Raw genomic sequence first — 18,762 nt, forward strand, 5'->3', positions numbered from 1 at the left:
TTCCTCAGAGGAAACTAAAAGCTGTGCTCAGGCTTGATTTTGATTGCTTTGCTCTTCAGTGTGTTTGGTCAGATGGGGTCACTTTCCATGTAATATAATTATACCAGTGACATAGCAAAATGCAATCAGATTGAAAAATGCTGCAGCAGTATTCTGGAGTTTCACAGGTATTAACATTTGTTTTGAAACTATGAAATATTCTGACCTGTCTGGATTTGGGAAATCTTGGGTGGATTGCGACATCAGATTTGTGTGGCACATCTGGTCCTGAGAGGATAAAAAGCAGGGTGCCTTGCTACCTGCAGGACAAGAAAAACACCTGCATTCCCAGGACCCACTTACAGCCAAACAGGGCCATTTTCGAGGGTGCAGGACTAAAGTCAGTGCAACAAACAAAGGTATCAATCTTTCTTTTTAATTAACCAACTAATTCCGTCTCTTTCCTATACAGGGTATTGTTCTAGAGCTACTGAAGGAAGCCATGGTTTCCAGGCTAGGGGACACAAAAGGATTCCTGATTGATGGGTATCCCCAAGAGCTGAAAGATGCAGAAGAGTTTGAGAGCAAGGTGACCATACAACTGTAATGCTGTTGTAACTCCTATGATTCTGGTGCTGCTTCAGTCTCTCTCTTCAGCTGATTGCATCAGGGATGTGTAAAAAACCAATCCAGCAGAGCTGTGCCGCTGATCAGTGAAATTTTTGCACCCCATCAGTGTAGCAAATCTAGCTGTTGCCCTTACCTACAAGGAATCTAGAATACAAGAAGAAGTAGAAGCTGATTTTATCTAAATTTAATGTAAACCAGAAACAATTCACATTTTGGGGAAAACATCATTTAAGGACCAGTTTTCTGATTCTAGTGGATAGTGCTGTACTTCTCATGTAAATCTGATGCAGGATCATAACAGTATGTACCCTCACAGTTAATATTTATTACCAGTAAGCCCTCTCTGCTAAAGCTTGCTGTCACTTGCAACAGCCAAACCCAGATCTAATTTTTGTGGTGACTAACAGGTGGCACAGCCATAAAAAGAGCGTTCTGCAAGTGCCTGCGTGGCAGCTCCGAGAGCTCTCGATTTCCTCAGAATGTGCTAAGACCTCGTGAGAAGGCTCAGCCGTGCATTTCTCAGTCTGCAGGAAATACTCTGTCTAAACCTATGAATGAATCTGCCAGGGTTTGGGAGAAAAGAAGTGGTGAATTAGGGATAATAGTTCGTATATGTTACATCATGTTACACTCCAAAAATGTCCTAAACAAGCTTATAAGGTAAAAAGACTTTAATGAATCCCCTGTTTCCTCGCTGAGCCTTTAGCTGCTTTATTTATTTTGTTGATTACCATAAAAGCCTATCAAGATTTAGGCATCAGAAGCCAGACAAAATAATGAGCAATGGGATTTGCCATTGAAGTAATTCACAGAAATGTTGACTTATTAGTCCCTTTAATAAAATGCTTTAGACTATTAAAAAGGTGCTGGAGATTTCTCTCATTTTGTGTCTGAAGAGGAGCTATTTCAGCAGTGCTGTTTCTCTGGCAGACATACATGTTGGTGTCCTGTGGACACTCCTCTGTAGTATGAAGTGGGATTTAGAGATTGGACTGTCCTGCACTGAGGTATTGCAGGCAAGTAAGTCCTAATGCATCCTGTGCTGAAGCAGGGCTCCTTAATTTCCTGAAAGCAGCAAAAGATCCCATAGTCCTGGACTGCATTTGGCATTTGGAGTAAAAGACAAGGACTTCAAGTGACTGTTTTGAATGTAAGTCCCCCCTGTTGTGCCTTGTATCCACTTTCCAGAGGCTGGCTGTGAGCTGCTCAGCTGAAAAAAACTGTGAAGTTTTCTTCAGTGAGTCGTTTTTGAGAGAATGCTTTGCAGTTCTTTCCAAAGGGTGATGAGAAGTTCTTAAATTATAACTGAATAAAAAGAGGTGCGCATCAGGCCTTACTAATTAATGGCAGCAAAGTACAGATGAAAAATGTTACATCTCCATATGATATGTAAAAAGCTTTATAATTGGTAACAAAGACAATTGTTCTATTTAGAAGACATCAAGAATAATGCTTATGTTTCAGAGCTTGACTCATAAACAGAATGAGCTCTGTAGAAACAGCTGATTCTCCAGCCAGTTTTACCAAATTTCCCTCTATGATGCAATTATATTTTTACCCAGCCATAATTCTATAGAAGCACAAAACTCTGTTCCCTCCTCAGTCTTTCTACAAAGTGAAAAAAACATTTTTAAATTATATATTCCACAGCACCAGGTGGGAAGTACCCAGTGAGACAGAGTAAAGACCCAAAACATTAGACTTGTTTGGTATGTATTATTTACACTAAATTGTGTCAGGAAAATAATAATTTTTTTAAAAGTAGCAAAAATTGCTGTAATATCCAATGAGGGCATGAGTTTCACTTTTTGTGGGTTTTAGTTTGGAAGAAAGATATTTCTGTAATGGTTTGAATTCCAGATGGCAATACTGAAACTTCTAAGAAAACCATGTACATTTTTCAAAAGAAAATCAGGCTGAGTGTATCAGGCAAGATGGTATTATCTGATCCTATCAGTCAGTAGACTCCTTCATATCCTCATTGTAAGGTGATGATATGAGTATGGCTGATAGAAGGGATTATTTCCCATTTATTCTATTACAATTTAGAACACACCATGGAATTCCTCATGTAAAACTGGAAGGAAATAACTTCTCACCATCCTAATCCAGTTATACAAAAAGGGCATTTGTTTAAATCATTGATTAGGCCCACATCTTTTTTTTTTTTTAATTCTCTATGTCTCTTGCACTATTAAAACTGCCTTGTTGGCTTTTTTAATCCCCAAACCCAATGCTGCTACAGCTAATAGCATTAATGTTTTCTGTGTGGAAAAAATGGGTAGATAAAAGCCTGCCATTGAACTGTCTGACATAATCCCTTGGCTTCAGCTTCTCTTAGAAAGTCATTAAGGGTAGTAGAAAGGTCAACACAATCCAGACATCCTCAGTCAAATGTAGAAGCCCTGACATGAAATATTTACCTTTAGAATATTTCTTCCTTTGGGGGCTGTCAACAAAGATAACAATGACAATTTCCATATATCAGTCATTTAGACTTTCTTTACTGTAGCCATGGTAAAAATATGATTTTGTAATTGTCACTAGTGTGAAGAGCAGTCATCTTTTTCCAAAAGATTTCTCACTTTTTCCTGAAAAGTGTTTTCCAGATCCCTTCTGGAAAGGGAAGGGATGAGAAAAAGACTGAACGTGTCATTGAAGGATTAAATACACAGCTGCATGGAAAATATTTTTCCCCACTGATCCTGTAACACCTTTATTTTGCTTGAGACAGTGGAATTTATGGCTTTGGACTCAGCCCAGCAGGTTTTACTCGTACAAAATCTTGTGTCAGAGAGTACTGTGCCTGAGCAGGGTGCATGACAGTGCATTCCAAGATTTATGCTAAATGACATACATATTTTTCAGTGTTTCAGGGAAAGAATGATGAGGATTTGTATTTAGAACTTTTGGCTCTCTCCTGAAATGCCACATAGAACATTTTGCTCCTTCTTGCCATTTCTTTTTTTCCCATAATATACTGCAATATACATGATCAAATGTAGAAAGAGACAATTATTTATGACCTTTTCCAGGCCTAAGAATCAAAATAAATAAATCTGTATTTATTTTTATTAGAGTAAAGGACAGACTCTCCCTCATGACTAGTTTGGCACTAGCCAAACAGCATTAAATGACCAGCTTCCCACAGAATTTGGAAATTACTTGCCAATTTGAAAATGCAGAGAAATGTATCACATCCTTCCTTTGCAGCATGGGGAGGAATGGTGTGGGTACACTGCAAACAAGGACATAAAATACTGTGCAACATAAAGTAATTCACAGGATGTATTCCTGTGAATATTTGATGGTGTCCCTGAGCCTGTTGTTACTCATTTCCATCTCAAGTGGGTACACTTTTATGTGAACATTTCCTGCTACTGCTTCTTGAAATACTAAGTTTCCCACTCCCTTTTCACATATTGAACAAAGAAAAGGCTACAAATATAACTGAGTCAAGTATTGCATAAGTCCTGTACTGTTTGCATCAAGCAAATAATGAACTGACACTCTTCAGTCCAAGTAGCCAGAATTTGTCAGATTCTATCTCTTTCTCACTCTGTGTAGAGCAAGGCAAGCACAGCTTTGCTCCTCAGTGCTGGCATCCCTTAGTGCTGCCACAGTGAGGGGTGGTTGTTAATAAGCATCATTTCCCCATAGATAAATACCATTCACTCACAAATTCCTTGGTGACTGTTTTGGTGTTATCCAAACAAAATCTGTTTTGCTGTTTTGCCAGTGCTTTCAATGTTTGCTGTTTTCCTTTGTCTCTAGATTGGGGAACCAAAGCTTGTGCTCTGCCTGGGCTGCTCTGCAGAAACCATGAGCAGTCAGAACACTGACAACACTGAAACCACTGAGGACAGAACTGAAGGCTACTACCAAGCATCAAACCCTCTGATTGCATACTATGAAAGCAAGACACAGTTATGCAAGGTACATACTTGACCTTTTAAATAATATTACCGCTTTTTACTTCAATCATATGAGCAGTATTTGGAAAACACTGACATGTCACCATTTATGAACTGTTCCCACACTTTTCAGTTGTTCTCATTTTACAATTTCCTGGTTTGTTTGCAACTTCTGCAAACTTCTGAGTTCCATAGTACAGTTTGAAAGAATAAAACCACAGATTTATCCTTATTCAGAGAAAATATCCTGAATCAATAACTCATCTGTGTAGAATCTCTTATTTAAATAAATTCTAGAGAGCTTTTCTTTAAGTATTAGCATTTATTACTATATAAGGGCTTTCAGAATTAGGATGAAAGATTATGTTAATCCAAAGCCCTTTAGTAAAATTTTCAAAACTGACAGTGTATATCCTTAAATAAAACAGGCCTTTTGCTGGAATAAATAACATAGTTATATTAATTTCAGTGAATTGCCTCAGTTTACACTTGCTTAGCATGTGATATTTTAAGCATTCTTTTTATTCTATAATCAATACTTCAAGAGAAGCAAGAAAAAGTGCGCTTAGCTGGCACATCTGTAGACTCATTTACATAGGATTTTGGGGTTTTTTTCTTTGTTTCTCTGCTCTGTCATGGCAAACTGTCCCTTAGTTCAGCTACAGAAAGATCTAGTCCTACTGCTCTGTCTTGTCCTAAAAGAGAAAGAATCCAATAATAGTTTCTGGAAGTATTATGGGATCTATTTTTTCTAGGGGCTGTAGCAAACATGAAAATCCCCTGCCCCAAACTTTTCTCCTTTGCAAAGTTCCCAAAAGTGAAATGTGCAGCTAATTTATGCACCAATGTCCTGACCTGAGGACAGGGTAAATGACGCTCAAAGGAAGTGTTCTCAAGGAAGTGATACTCAAAGGAAGAGTTCTGATTTGTGGCCTTTCCTTACCCCAACAGTAAGTGCACATAAGACAAAGTCTAAGTGTCAGAAAAAAGTTCCTGCTTACTTTTCATCTTTAGGCTTACAAAGGATTATGTGGTTTATTTGTTTTTTCTTTGAGACACTGTCTTGCCAAAATTGCAAGGATGTGCTAAGAATTCAGTACAATACACAATACACCAACACAGCACAATGCCAAGGAAAACAGAGCTCTCTGTCTCACTATCCTATTCCAGGGAGCTGTGCCTACCACAGTGTTTCCCTTTTTGAAGCATCAGGGAAGTGACAGCCCCAAAGACAGTGAAACTGCACTTAATACTTTCACACAGACTTTGCAGTCATGGTCTGCCTCATTTCACATGACATGGACTTTCTTTGCCCTTCCTTAGTGCTTCTGCTGCAAGTTCCTGCTCTGTCCCTACGTAGTGGCAAAACATGCAGTCCTTATTTGAAAGCTGGTAGCTCATTAGCTCCTCAAGGAACCTGCCAAATCTGTGGGTCACAGCTGGATATGTGATTTGTACTTGTACCATTAGTTTTGGGGAAGCTGACATTGTTTGCATGTTAGAAAATACCTGTGCTTTGCTTGAACTGTGTCTACACTACTTTTCTTGCAGTGTCTGTACATTGTCTGAACTTGCTTCTGGTGAATGTGGTGTTTACCATATATACATCCATTAAAACTGTTTTAGTGGTGAATATGTTTAGGCCACATGTATTGAAGAAGGTAGAGAGTCAAGGGGAAGTTTGCAATTCCCAGGGCGTGGGGTTAGTTTCTTATTTATAGCCACAGATTTTACACTCAGCCAAGCATTGACATTAGCAGCCACTGGGTGTTCTCTGAATGATGAAAGGAAATTCAGGTGGAAAGCAGAAAAACTGACAATAATAACTTCTGATCAAAGATAACTTCTGACTGCTTTTTTGTTGTTGTTGTTGTTGCAGGCTAGGCTTAAATAGTCATTGGGGTTTTATTAATTTGTAATATCATGCACACAGAAGACTGAGACTTTACCTAGAGGCAGTCTAACAAGTTTAATATTTTTCTTTCCCATTTTAATTAAAATATCACATATTTTCAGTGCTGGGAATTTGTTCATTCCTAAGTGAGTTTATCACTCTCCAACACTGACCAAAGCTGGCTGAAGATGTTAGTGCTGCCATGGAGATGCTGCTGCCTCTATAACTCTGTTTCTGAAAGAACTGTGTATGTGTTTCCTATCCATTTAAATTAATTTACCAATGTTGATTTGAAGACCCCGTAAAATAAATTCTCATCTGTATTCCTAGATTTGTTTCAAATCATCCATGAACCTCCACGTAACTATGATCAGAGTCTAGTGTACTTTTTCTTAGGCAAAGCTGGTGGTATCCAGTAGCTTTAGGGAAGCGATGCCTTCCTGAAGGTGCTGTTTGGTGACCCAGATCAGTCTGTGATCCCAGGATAAGCAATGGCCAAAGCATCTGAAGAGAAGCTGTTTAAGAGAGGAAGAGAACAAGAGCCTTAAAGAGTCTTTGATTCCTGCCTAGGTTTGGTTTTTCAACAGAAGCAGCTCTTCAGTGAAAGGCCCACGTGAGCTTTATGTCCCTTGGGATTGCAGCAATGCACTTTCCTAAGCATGCAGAGGAGTGGGTGTTGAGATTCTAGAGGAATATTGGAGTCTAAATCCTGCTAACTTCCACAAAGATTTGGCATTAACCTTTTCTAGCCAGCTTACTGCAGCGTGTGGCTAAGGACCACTAAATTCTAGCTATTATTTGCATAACTGATCATGTTTTATAGGGCTTGACTGTAGGTCCCATCTCCACCTGGCCACAGAAAAAAAAAAAAAAACCCAGAAATAGACTTGTGTAACAAGACAGTGGGGTTGGCATACTGGTGTAATTTAATTTCTCCAGTTTAAAATCTAAATTTAGGACTGGAATTTCCCACAGAGTGGGAACAGCACATGACAACAGTGGGATGTATTTAACTTGTCCTATCCACTCCAAAGGTTTTCAGTGCTGAAACAGGCTGATTAAATATGCAAATGTAAAATTCAGTCCTGGGCAGATGGCAGCTAAAGGTCTGGTGTGGGAATTAGATGTTGGCTGTGCACTCAGCAGAGGAGGAACTGATCTGTCACACCACATCAAGGTGTGGTTAGAGTGCAGTGTCAAAGGAGCTTCTTACTCTGTGCACTGGAACACAGAGTAAAAAATACTCCATTTGGAACAGGCTTTAAGGCATGGTTGGATGGAGTCTGACAAACACAGTGCAGACAGAGAAACTCAGCTCTGACCTGGCTTCCTCTGCCCTCACTGGGAATTCTCTCCCTGCTTTACTTGCACAGTAGAGACAAAGGTTTGTGGTTGTAACAGCATTCCCACTTGAATCCTCGAGGATTTTATGACTTTCCCCAGCCTGGAGTGATTGTGCATAGGTGCCTTCATAACTAACTAATATGATATGTGGAACTGGAACATTTTTCCATTCTGCTGACCTCTGAACAAGAACAGTGACCTGTTGAAGCTGACATAAGATCAGGACTGTGTTGGAAATTTCCCTTTGGCCAAGATTACCTCTTTGTGTTTCCGCTCAGCAGTGGAGGCTTGAGGCATGCATGGACAGAGGGTGAAGGCTGTGGGTGCAGATGAAACACCTGTGAACCTGACAGGAATAAAGAACAGCAATCCTTCCAGCATGCTGCTGAGATGAAGAACTGTGTACATATTTGCAAGGGAAGATGAACTGACTGAAGAATGAAGGGCAAAGGCGACAGTGTCCTCACTTTTCTGCTGAGGCATTAAGTTTCTAAAATGTGTTTTGGAAGGTAAAGTAGTTGAGACTAACAAGTTAGACATTTTTCTTTTTTAATTCATGTTTTGGTGATTTAATATCCCGTAATTTCTTTTGTAGTCAGTTCCAGAACACCCATCTAAGGAGCTGCAAGTGGCTGCTTTTCAGTAAAGACCCTGTACTGGAGATGCAGGGGCTGAAAGCACTGCTCTCAAAAACACTGCCTGCAAGCTGCCTGGCTCTGCGGGAATTGGGTGCTTCAGATAAATGACATTAAATGAAATGAAACAAAATGCATTATAGTAGCAGTAAGCAGGTAGACACTGTTGGTTTTAAATCTATTTCTCAGTGAGTTCCAAGGCACCTGGACAGAAAAGTGCATCTGAAAATTTAGTAGACACCTACTTGTGTTTTGACATGGCTAAATGTAAATCCCTTTGAATATATGGCTCTCTCTCAACTGAGAAGAAAGGGAGGGGGAAAAAAAGATTGTTTTTAATATCTGACTCATCCTTTAAAGCTTTTTTGAAGTGACAGTATGTAGGAGGGTAGTAAGTAAAAGAGAAAAGCAATGCCTTGGTAGTCAGGCAAGACAGCCCTCATCCTACCTAGCTAACATAAGACACCTGGTAGGTGTCTTACATACAAGTTTCCTATTCAAAGTTAGAGGAAAACGGCATGAGTATAACAAACAAGCCCAGCAGGGCAGAGCAGAGGATTAAGGGTGCCCCAAAACTTTGACTCTTTCAGATCACATGCTATGAAAGCTTAGCCTACAAAATCCAACAGGAGTTAGTTTTTTCTGTGCTTATTTCCTTTCATTATTTTTTTTCTCAGTGCTGTTCTACTATTTCTTTCTAAAATCACTTGCAGTCGGATTTTCCATAACCATTATGAAAGAACATGTGACCATCCACCCTCTCCCAGTCTCCCACTTGTGAGCCTTCCCTTGCTGTTGCCATTCTAAGTGCGTGTGGGGAGGGGCGACCTCCCCCTTTCCAGAAGAGGTAATCAATGGTAATAGTGAGAGCAGTTATGTGGTTTATTTCCATCTTTTGAAAGGTTCTCAGAGACCCATTAACCCTGATAGACAAGGATGTAGGGAACAAAGGAACAAGTGATTCTCTGTTCCCCCCTTGGTGCTTTGTGGTCCATTAGATGAGAAACTGATCTAGAAAGATCCATCAGAAGCATTAGCAGGGGATCATGGATAAAACAGCAGGAAATGCATGTCTAATATGAAAAGGTCTCGGGGCAGTGTGTTTCAGTGGATTTACACAGCTTGACCCATTGCTGTGAGAGCCAGGTGCTGCACAGTCTCTAACTCTCTCTTCTAACACACTCTAGTGACAAAGACATAACTGTTAGTGACAGTGACAACACAGCTGAGCTTGACTGACCTTCCCTAAGAAGCTTCTATCTACTGAGTTCATTCCAGAGTCTGTCCTCAGCCATCTTCTCTACAGACAGTCAGGTTCTTCTCAGTGGCAGTATATGTTTAGAGCTCTAAATTTCAAAACCCAAAACAAAGGTAGATTTGTTGACAGAAAACTTAATTGGTTGATTTTAATGACAAAAGAAGCAATATTGTACTATAGGGATGGTTACTCCAGTAATTTTTCATATGAGCTCATTAAATTTCTCTGTATTTGAAGTTACCAAAAGCCATAGCTGCATTTCAAAACTGTGGAAAACTGTATATGGATCTTGTTTTATGAGAAGTCAGCCTTGAAAACAGGCCTAATTTATGAGGTTTGTTAGAATCTGAGGAAGAGAAATACACAGTTTTTTCTCTGGAGCCGCTGAGAGTGTTTTTGAATTACTGTAGTATTAGATGTGAATTATTGGCACATTAAGTTAGTTTTGTGCCACAATGTTTAGTTAGTTTTATGAATTGGGCCTTTGTTATTTAGGAGGCCAGCATGGGAAGCATTGGGGCTGAGATTTGTCATGCCCATCCATATTTTAGTGCTGCTGTTAGGAAGTCAGTATACCAGCCCATCATAAAGGGTGGCGGTTTCCATGCTTACAGAACTAATTCTTCATCACAACTCCCTAGATCTTGATCTGAGTAGCAGTCCCAGTTCTAAAGAGGTCATCAAAAAGCCAGTGGCAATCAGCTGTGCTGATAAGATTAGATCAGTTAGTGCAGATTTATGAAGTAAAAAGATAATAATAATACATATTAAGATGAGAGCTTTGAAATGGCTCTGTCCTTCACCCTGCATGCAGTATATTTCCTTGGGATAGCCATATGAAAAGAGTTGTCTTGGCAGTTGAGACAGGCCACACAAGGTGTTTTATAACAGCTGAGATAGCAGTTGCTGGTTTTGTTTTAACTGGAGAAGACAGACATGTGGTTCAGAATAGTCCATCACCCCTGTTTTCTCTTTGCCACTAGTAAGTACCCCCCACTTCTAAACACCTCTGGAAGACATTCAGCCCTTGTGGGAGAACTGGCCTTTCTAAGGCATCAGCACGTGCCTGCCTCTGCCTCAGCTCTACAAAATGCAGCAGCAGCAGCAGCAGCGTGAAGGGCAGTGAGGGGGCCAAGGGAGCCGGTCTGGGAGGTGGCCAGGGCGCTGAGCACAGCTCAGCTCACACTGTCACACACCCCTTGCAGGGGGCCCGAGGGGACAGCCCCAGCCAGGCACAGCTGCTAAAGGCTGGCCTGGCTGGGCACCCAGGGCTGGAGCTCTGGCCGAGGGGAGGGGACAGCCCCAGCCAGGCACAGCTGCTAAAGGCTGGCCTGGCTGGGCACCCAGGGCTGGAGCTCTGGCTGGTGGGATGTGCCAGCACTTCCCAGAGGAGCAACTGGGACCGAACTTCACAGCATCTGCGGGCGCCACCAAGAGTGAAAGCCAAGCTCTGGAGAGTGCCGGCAGTCCCTGCTGGAGCTCTGCAAGGAGCAGCTGCTGACTCCCACACAAGACTCAGCACCAAGGCACTCAGATGTACATGGACTGCAGTCAGCTGTACAGGAGCTGGATGCAAGACAACATCCTATCTGAGCAGAATTTCTTGGTCTGTTTAAAAATACATTTATTTGAACATGAAACTCCTTTAATTCTCCTGCAGACCAGAGATAACAGAAAGCATTATGGGCAGGGATGTCCCCTTCAAACACTACAATTGTCTGGCTTTCTAGTCAGCAACTTTGAGATGAAAATGCAGCAGTTCAGAAAAAGATCCTTTCACAAAGTTGTCATGGGTCCATTTAATCTTGTGCAAACTTCATGTCATGCATGCATGAAGACTAAGCATGGAGAAGCACAGAAGAATCTTGCTTTTGTGTAAAGAGCAGATATCTCAGAAGGCATTTGAGAAAAGGAATAATCAGCAGAAGCATCTGTGTGGAGTACACAGCCAGTGTGAAAACTGCTTCTGTCACTGCTGTGAGGGCTGAAGACAGTTCTCAGGTGGCACAGCATGGGATGGACATGAAACTCCTTGCTCAGAACAGCTCAGTTCTGCCTCACGTTTTCCAGGGAACACAGACAAGTGTTACTGGCTGCAAGTGCCATTCCTCTCTGCTGAAATGCAGCTCTCTCATCTTCAGCACAAGAGTGTTAATTCATCTTGTTTTTGTAAAGTACAGTAATGAAAAATAGCTTGGTCAGAAAACTGAATCTTTGGGGTGTTCAAGAAAAAAACTGCTTCAATGAAATTTGAGTTCTTATACCACAAAAGCAGTGCTCTTATAAAAGTTAGGGGCAAAGGATGTCATAAAACCAGAAGCAGTTCACCAAGTTTCCAAATAGAAATGCACTGGAATACATTGATTTGCTAAGTTACTGTGGAGTGGCCAAAAGCAGAGTGCTGTGCAGCCCTTCAGAAGGACCTCGCCAGGTTGGAGTGATGGGCAAGGAGCCCTTGGCAACTGCTCTGCATCAAAGGTGCAACTTTAAAACATGAGTACTTTAAGCTCCCTCACTGGATTGATGTACTTTGCTACAGACAGTTGAGCCTGCAGAACCTTCTTACAGAAATCTGTGGAAACTAAATGAGTAATCTGGTTTCTTAAGCTGCTCCTCTACATTAGAATGCTTCTACCATGAAGCAGAACAACTTTCATTTTATATTAGACCAGTTTTTTGTTGCAGTGTTTAGATTCTGAGATAATTCTTTGTAACTTAATCAAAATTGGTTTTTTTGTGCTTCACAGGTTGATGCAGAAGGAACACAGGAGGATGGTTTCCTGGAAATCTGCAAGACAATTGACTCTTTTCTGAAAAAGGAAGAGGCAGCATTTTTTTCACCAGAAATGCAGTAATGGTGTGTAAGGTGTGTACACTGCCTTGCCCACGTGCACCCCACAGCCATGATTTGCTGGTCAAAGCAGAGCTGCTTCTTTGAGAGGTATCTGGAATTTGTGCACGTGGTGTGTTACTCTAGATGAAATCTTAGTTCTGAAAGTACACTCAACAGAAAGTGGTCTGTATGCTAACCCCGCTCTGAGAACTGTAATTTGTTTTCTTGGGTGTTTGCTCTTCATGGGTTAAAAGCAGCAAGGTGAGCAGCAGCTCTGGTTTTGTATTTCATGGTCACACACATTCCACGGGAAATTGGGGCAGTGCCTGGCCAGCAGGGAGCTCTCCACCCACACCAGTCACTGTCCAGCAGACTGACATTAGGGTTATTGCACACAAATTTCCCATTTATTATAATTTTCTTTTTATTAACAGTATTAGTTTTTGTGGTGTCACTTAGCTTGTTCTTGGGCTTTAGTGCCTGAAACGTGTTCTCTGTAACATGCAGCTCTAAGAGAGCTGGAATTATTCAAGCTACAAGTTAATAACCTTTTCACACATGCCCAGAACACTGTTGCAAGGAGAAAAATTCATTGAAGATACAGCTGAATGTTGTGGAAGTCTGCCAACCCGTTATTGGGAAGCAGGCACCATTTTTGAGACAGTCTTGTCTTCTGCTGGGAATGTTATGATTTTATAACTGACTTCCCAGTTTTGTGAGCTGAGAATGATTATTGTATTGTATAGTTAAATGTGCAATCCAGTACTGATCCACATTAACAGCACTTGTGCTATGGCTGTTAAAATCCATATGTAAAGTTGGTTATGAGCCAGAACATCTCATGTCATCTCTAAATTTCACTTTGGAGGTATTTCAAATGCAAAGTTCAGATCATCATCTGTTGTCTTGTACTGGCATTGCCAAAACTTGGGAAGGTGTGGTGGGGTGGGAAACCAAAAATACAGGAAAATGTCAGGGATTATTTGATTCATATTGCTTGCACCTTTAGTAAGCCATTTATCTGTAATCTGAAAAAAAGTCTGTAAAAGTGCTATCGTATTTCTGTTAACTAAAATATTGTGGAGTTTCTTTGGTAATACTGACAGCTAAATAAAAGCTTGTTTGACATTGCTGTAAAGTAACTGCATCCTCTTACTGGAACTACTGGATGAATTTACAGTGAAAGTGGGTTGCATGATTGCTTGTACTGTCAAAGGTGTACTTTATGCAGCAGATTTGCATTTTTAAAGTTACCTTTCTTGTAATGAAGACATAATACAAATAAAACATGTACAAAAATGAGGAGTAATGATTTCTGTTACAGTATATGTGGGTTTAATCCTTTTCAAAGCACAGTACATGACTTGAAAATATAGCTCAAATCAGCATGCTTACAGAGTATGTCCTTTTTCCAATCAGGGCAGTTTCTTCTCTTTCCTTTTCTTCCTTAGCATGTGCCCTGTAGATGCTAATTCAATTATTTTTTAGGGTCTGTTTTACGTATGTTCTTATCCTTCATATCATGGATGTTCCTTCTTTCCTGGGTCCTTCTATAGCCTACATTTTACCTCTGGTGCTCTAGAAGTGCTTCTCCAGCTGCAGCCAGTGCCATTGAGCAGCAGCAGTGCCTGCAGTACCACGGCAGCTCCCAGGGCAGCTCTGGCCACACCAGCCCTGACGCACCAGCAGCTGCTGCTGCTTCTTTTAAAAAGTAGAACATTCTGCAGTTACCACAAAGTTGCAAATTCATCTGGGTAGGTTTTCTGGAGCATTTTCTATAATATTTAATTACAGTAGAAGTTATAGTGTGGTCTCACACTTGTGCAGGATGGGAACAAAGGCAACAATCAGCTGCTATTTTGTTGGGGTTTTTAAAATCAAATTACAAAAATTATTAACCATACACTTTCAGTTTAATTTTTATTTCTGCTTCTTCTGTCTTTTCTGTGTAAAAAACCAAAAAAATCCCATGCTTGATTTGGTGTTATGTGCATTAGATACCTATTTGCATACGTTCATAATGTATGCAGAAGCAATAGCTGTATATGCATGCATAGGGAAACATTAATATTTATACATATTCAATAAAATAGGACTTATCCAAGACACTCGTGAGTGATTCAGACTTGAAATTATCCTTTGGCTTCCAACCTTGTTCCAAGGATACCGAGATCTTTTGTTCTTTCCAAGTATCCTAAACTGATGACTGAGTATTTTCTCTAATTTAGGTTTCTTATTTTATTCCCCTAATTTTTCAGGATATAAACAGGAAATTAATGTTACCACAGATCCTCTTCCTGATAATACACCTTCACCAACTCTAGTTTCCTATAAAGACCATGAATGATGTGGAAAGCATATTTTTATGGTCTTAAAAGCCTCTCAGAGCAGTATCTTTTCCAATTAAAACTAAAATACATCATGTGAGTTTTGTGTTTTGTTTTTTTAAGGTTTATTAAATTTATCTAAGTATATGAGATACGTGAGATATGCTTACATATGATACTTGCTCAGTGTTTTAGTAACTGTACTGTATTACTTTCTAAATAGATTAAATACCTACATTCTTTTTTCTGAAGCAAAAAATAGCTACACCTAAAGTTACTGCAAAAATACTGACCAATTTATAATTAAAGTTACTAGGTGCAGCTAGCCAATTATCCTTCCTATTGCCATCTTTTGAAGTCAAATTAGTTTGTTTTCTAGCTAATTGCTCTGAGTATTCTAGCTTCAAAGCAACTGGAAGTCTATTACAGTTATAAAATAATCAAGTGTTTCTGAATCACAAGCTATACATTTCAATAAAAAATATATTAAGTAAAATATGTCACAATAATTACAAAGCTTCTCAGACAATGGTATACACTGTACCAAGGCTACTAAAATCTGGATTTTCTGTGGTCTGACAAAGAAGTCTGTGAGTGAGGAAGGAGAGAGCTGGAATGCTAATCCTGCCGGGGCCAGAGCGGGCTGAGCCCCGGGCGGGAGCGGAGAGGCGGCGCTGGGTGACCGATCCAAGTGTCCTGTCCAAACTTTCCATCTTGATTAAAGAGTCAGAACTACACAGAAAGGAAGTCACAGCAAGCATTCTATATATAAACAGACTGTATCCACATAGTTTATTTCTCACAGTTCTCCTGACAATTGAACATTATTTAAGAACATACTGTATACACAGATAAGAAGAAACATACAAAATGTTTTAAATGATGCACAACAAAATCCAGCAGTATAAAAGAATGCATGTGAACCCTTGCTCACTGCTCAGGCTAAATTTAATCACTGTTTAAATAGTAATAAAAATACAATCTTTCATGGATCTTGTGCAGACTACAAAAGAGGAAAAATTATTACCATATATATGATTTATATTAGGCAGTTTTCTTTGATGAGTTGCACTAACAACTCCAAATACAGAGGCAGAAGGCTGTGTATTTTATTTTAAAGGAGTAAATGTTGAGTATTAGAGACTTTACACAGTTACTAGCACTGGCACTTTTCACCATATTTTGTACACATCACATGATCATCTTATATAACATTACATTTAAAAAATATATCTGAGTGACAATTTTATAACATTCACACACCATGAGCTGGTTAAGGAAGCAATGCCACAGTTGCCCCCTGTAGTGCTTCACTGTTGGTAAATAGAGTTCGTTGTGGTTTTAAAAAAAAATTTAAAAATTGAAGGTCAACATGATTAAGCAGCTCCGATTTAATACAGGCCCGTAGCCAACCATTGCCGAGACAGTGAGTATTTTTAGAGTACAGCCTAGAAGCAAACACTGTCATTGGTTAAAACCTTGCCTAAAGAAGTCAGTTACTGTGCTGAAAACTATTTCACAACAAAACTGCAAGCTACTAAACTGTTTTTATATAAATACTTCATCTCCTCTGGATCTCATTATAACCAAGTTCTTCAAAGCCTTTGGAATTTACTCTATCTTTAATGTGTGCTCTCATTTCTGGCTCACCCTTTTGTATGTGTTTCTTTTGTTTTGATTCACCACCTAAAAGTGACTAACGTGGTGAAAGAAAAGTCTCCCAGTGAAACCTTCTGCACACTAGGAATGTTCAGCTGCTGTTCAGTGATCTAGAACCATGACAGCTCAAAGCTGTAGTTTGACAAGTACACCCAGGAAGCTGTCATGCTGTGAGTGACATTTCAGGGAAAGCAGAGTCTTTCCAAAATGTGCACAGAATTAACAATGGTGCCATTGTTATTTTTCAAAGAGGATAGTAAACCCAAGTTGGTAGATCTGCTTCCCATGTCATCTATTTGCTGGAAAGTAGTTTGGGTCAAGATAATTGTAACTGGTGCCCTGGGACATGCAGTAGTCTCTGTCTAAAAATGTCTCTGCTCTGTAAATAGGTTCTAACTGGTGATCTTCCTTATGAATCTCTGTTTCATGCAGACTGCAAGGGAAAGAAAAAGATAACAGTTTAAAAGTCAAATACTTTCCTTATATTTAACTTTCAGAAACAGTGATCATATGAACAGATTCAAACCAAACTGGATAGCAGTTCATTCATAAAGTCTAATTCCCCCCTCTATTTAACTATACCAAATCTATTTGTCCACTGTATTAAAAAAAAATAAAATTAGACATCTAGAATCTGCTTACAAAATACATCTCCCATAAAGAGATGCTAAATTATCTTTCACTTTATCCAACACAGGGTATGTGTCCTGTGCTGGAGCAAAGATTTCCACCCTACATAGCAATTATGCAGCAGAGAGAGTCAATCTAATGACAAACAGCAAGTAGAAGCACAGGCTGCTCACCAGTCAGAACACGAATCACAGAAATCCAGGGACATTTCTTGAGGGCAGTCTTGGCAGTGCCACCGAACCCCCTGGATGGGTTCAATCCCGCAGTTATCACACTGTGGAGCAGATGGAAGAGCACTGAGAGAGCAGCAGCTGGAGGCACTGCCATGATAACAGCGCACACCAATCCACCCCATGGGAATCTCTGTGTGTCCCTGTGCTACCGCCAGCCCCTGCAGCTGAATTCTCCTCACCAGGTGGATAAAGAAGTCCTCATTCTTTAGGAGAGGCCCTCCAGAGCCATGAGGATCCATCAGGCTTTTGCCTTGCTTCCCACTCCCCAAATGCTCCACCTTGGCATCACCCTGCTTGAGAAAAGCAGCCCAGCCCTGCCTGCAGACACTCTTATCCTCAGGTGGCTCCAAAAACTGCTGTGACACAGCTCAAGGACAGCATGCTTCACACAAGCCCAGCCACATGGAATGTCAGCATGGCAGAGGGAAGCAGTAAGACCCGAGCAGCAGAGCTTGTTGGGCTGCTGGAGGTTGCAGATCAGGGCACACTGATGCCCCTTCTAACTCAGGAAATGCAGTAACACATCATGGGTGGGCTGGAACTAAAAGCCAGATGGCCAGGAAGGAAGGGGAATAACATGTTCAGAGAAGGCAACAAAGCTCTGGAACCAAAACTGAGCAAGACAACAAGAACTAATCCCAAGTGCATCCCATGTGGCATGAAGAGAAAAAAAAACAAAGTAAAAACATAACATGAAAGACTAGATGAAAAATTCAGTGGTACAGAAAAGGGGCAGAAATGCAGAAGTATTCAATCAAAAAAAAGAAACCAGGAAAATGGGACTTGTAAGCAAGAAGAGCTTTTCAAAAACCTAAACTACAAAGAGTGCTGCAGAGACAGGACTGAAAAGGAAAAGAGAATGTGGGAAACAAGCCTGTGCTCCCATAGCTCATCCTCTATCTATCAGACCCTGAATGGCTGCCTCAGCATGTGTGAAACCCCCTGGCACAGCAGTGCTCCTGCCACCACTGAAGGCACTCAGGGTTCCAAACACCTCACACAGCTCTGCCACAGCTGCCCCCTCTGTCCACACACGGCTTTCGAGCCAGGGCTGAGAGAGGAGGGACTCAGCATACCAAGAACTGTTCTTTGAAAGTACCAAGTTCAGAATCATGCTACAACTGAAAAACTGGCTCCAATAATCTGAAGTTGAGAACCAAGACAGTGGAAAACCTTGACCTTAGTTTTTGTGCTCCAGCTCCCCTCTGCCCTGTGAAACAGAAATAACACTATGCCTTTCATTTTTTAATGAAGAAAAGAAGTATTTGCAAATTGCTCAGATATATTAGCAGTGAAAGCCATAAAAAGCCCACAAGGGATTCAATAATTCAATATTCAAAGCAGAGGTTGAATAATGTGTAGTAAATGAGGCCAAAGGCTCTGCAGAACCAAAACTGCTCTCAATGGCTGCTTACTAGGTGAGGTC

General features: G+C 40.5%; 2 protein-coding genes across 4 annotated transcripts in view; one reads left to right on the forward strand and one right to left on the reverse strand.

Annotated features, from left to right (window-relative positions):
• Positions 1–12,530, forward strand: part of AK5 (adenylate kinase 5) — a 76,936-nt gene extending 64,406 nt beyond the window's left edge. The window contains exons 11-13 of the mRNA XM_084211134.1: positions 452–568; positions 4,384–4,545; positions 12,402–12,530. Of these exons, the coding sequence (XP_084067260.1) occupies positions 452–568; positions 4,384–4,545; positions 12,402–12,509 (387 nt within the window). The 3' untranslated portion in view covers positions 12,510–12,530. The remainder of the gene's footprint in view (positions 1–451; positions 569–4,383; positions 4,546–12,401) is intronic.
• A 1,368-nt stretch (positions 12,531–13,898) lies between these two features.
• The window catches only part of ZZZ3 (zinc finger ZZ-type containing 3), a 57,057-nt gene continuing 52,193 nt past the window's right edge, over positions 13,899–18,762 (reverse strand). For all 3 annotated transcript variants that reach the window (XM_084211248.1, XM_084211246.1, XM_084211247.1), the window contains exons 12-13: positions 17,277–17,377; positions 13,899–16,906 (exon numbers count right to left, since the gene is read on the reverse strand). In XM_084211248.1, coding sequence (XP_084067374.1) covers positions 16,762–16,906; positions 17,277–17,377 — 246 coding nt within the window. In that variant the 3' untranslated portion in view covers positions 13,899–16,761. The remainder of the gene's footprint in view (positions 16,907–17,276; positions 17,378–18,762) is intronic.

The sequence above is a fragment of the Fringilla coelebs genome (genome assembly GCF_963513975.1).
Source record: "Fringilla coelebs genome assembly, chromosome: 9".
Classification (NCBI taxonomy): Eukaryota; Metazoa; Chordata; class Aves; order Passeriformes; family Fringillidae; genus Fringilla; species Fringilla coelebs.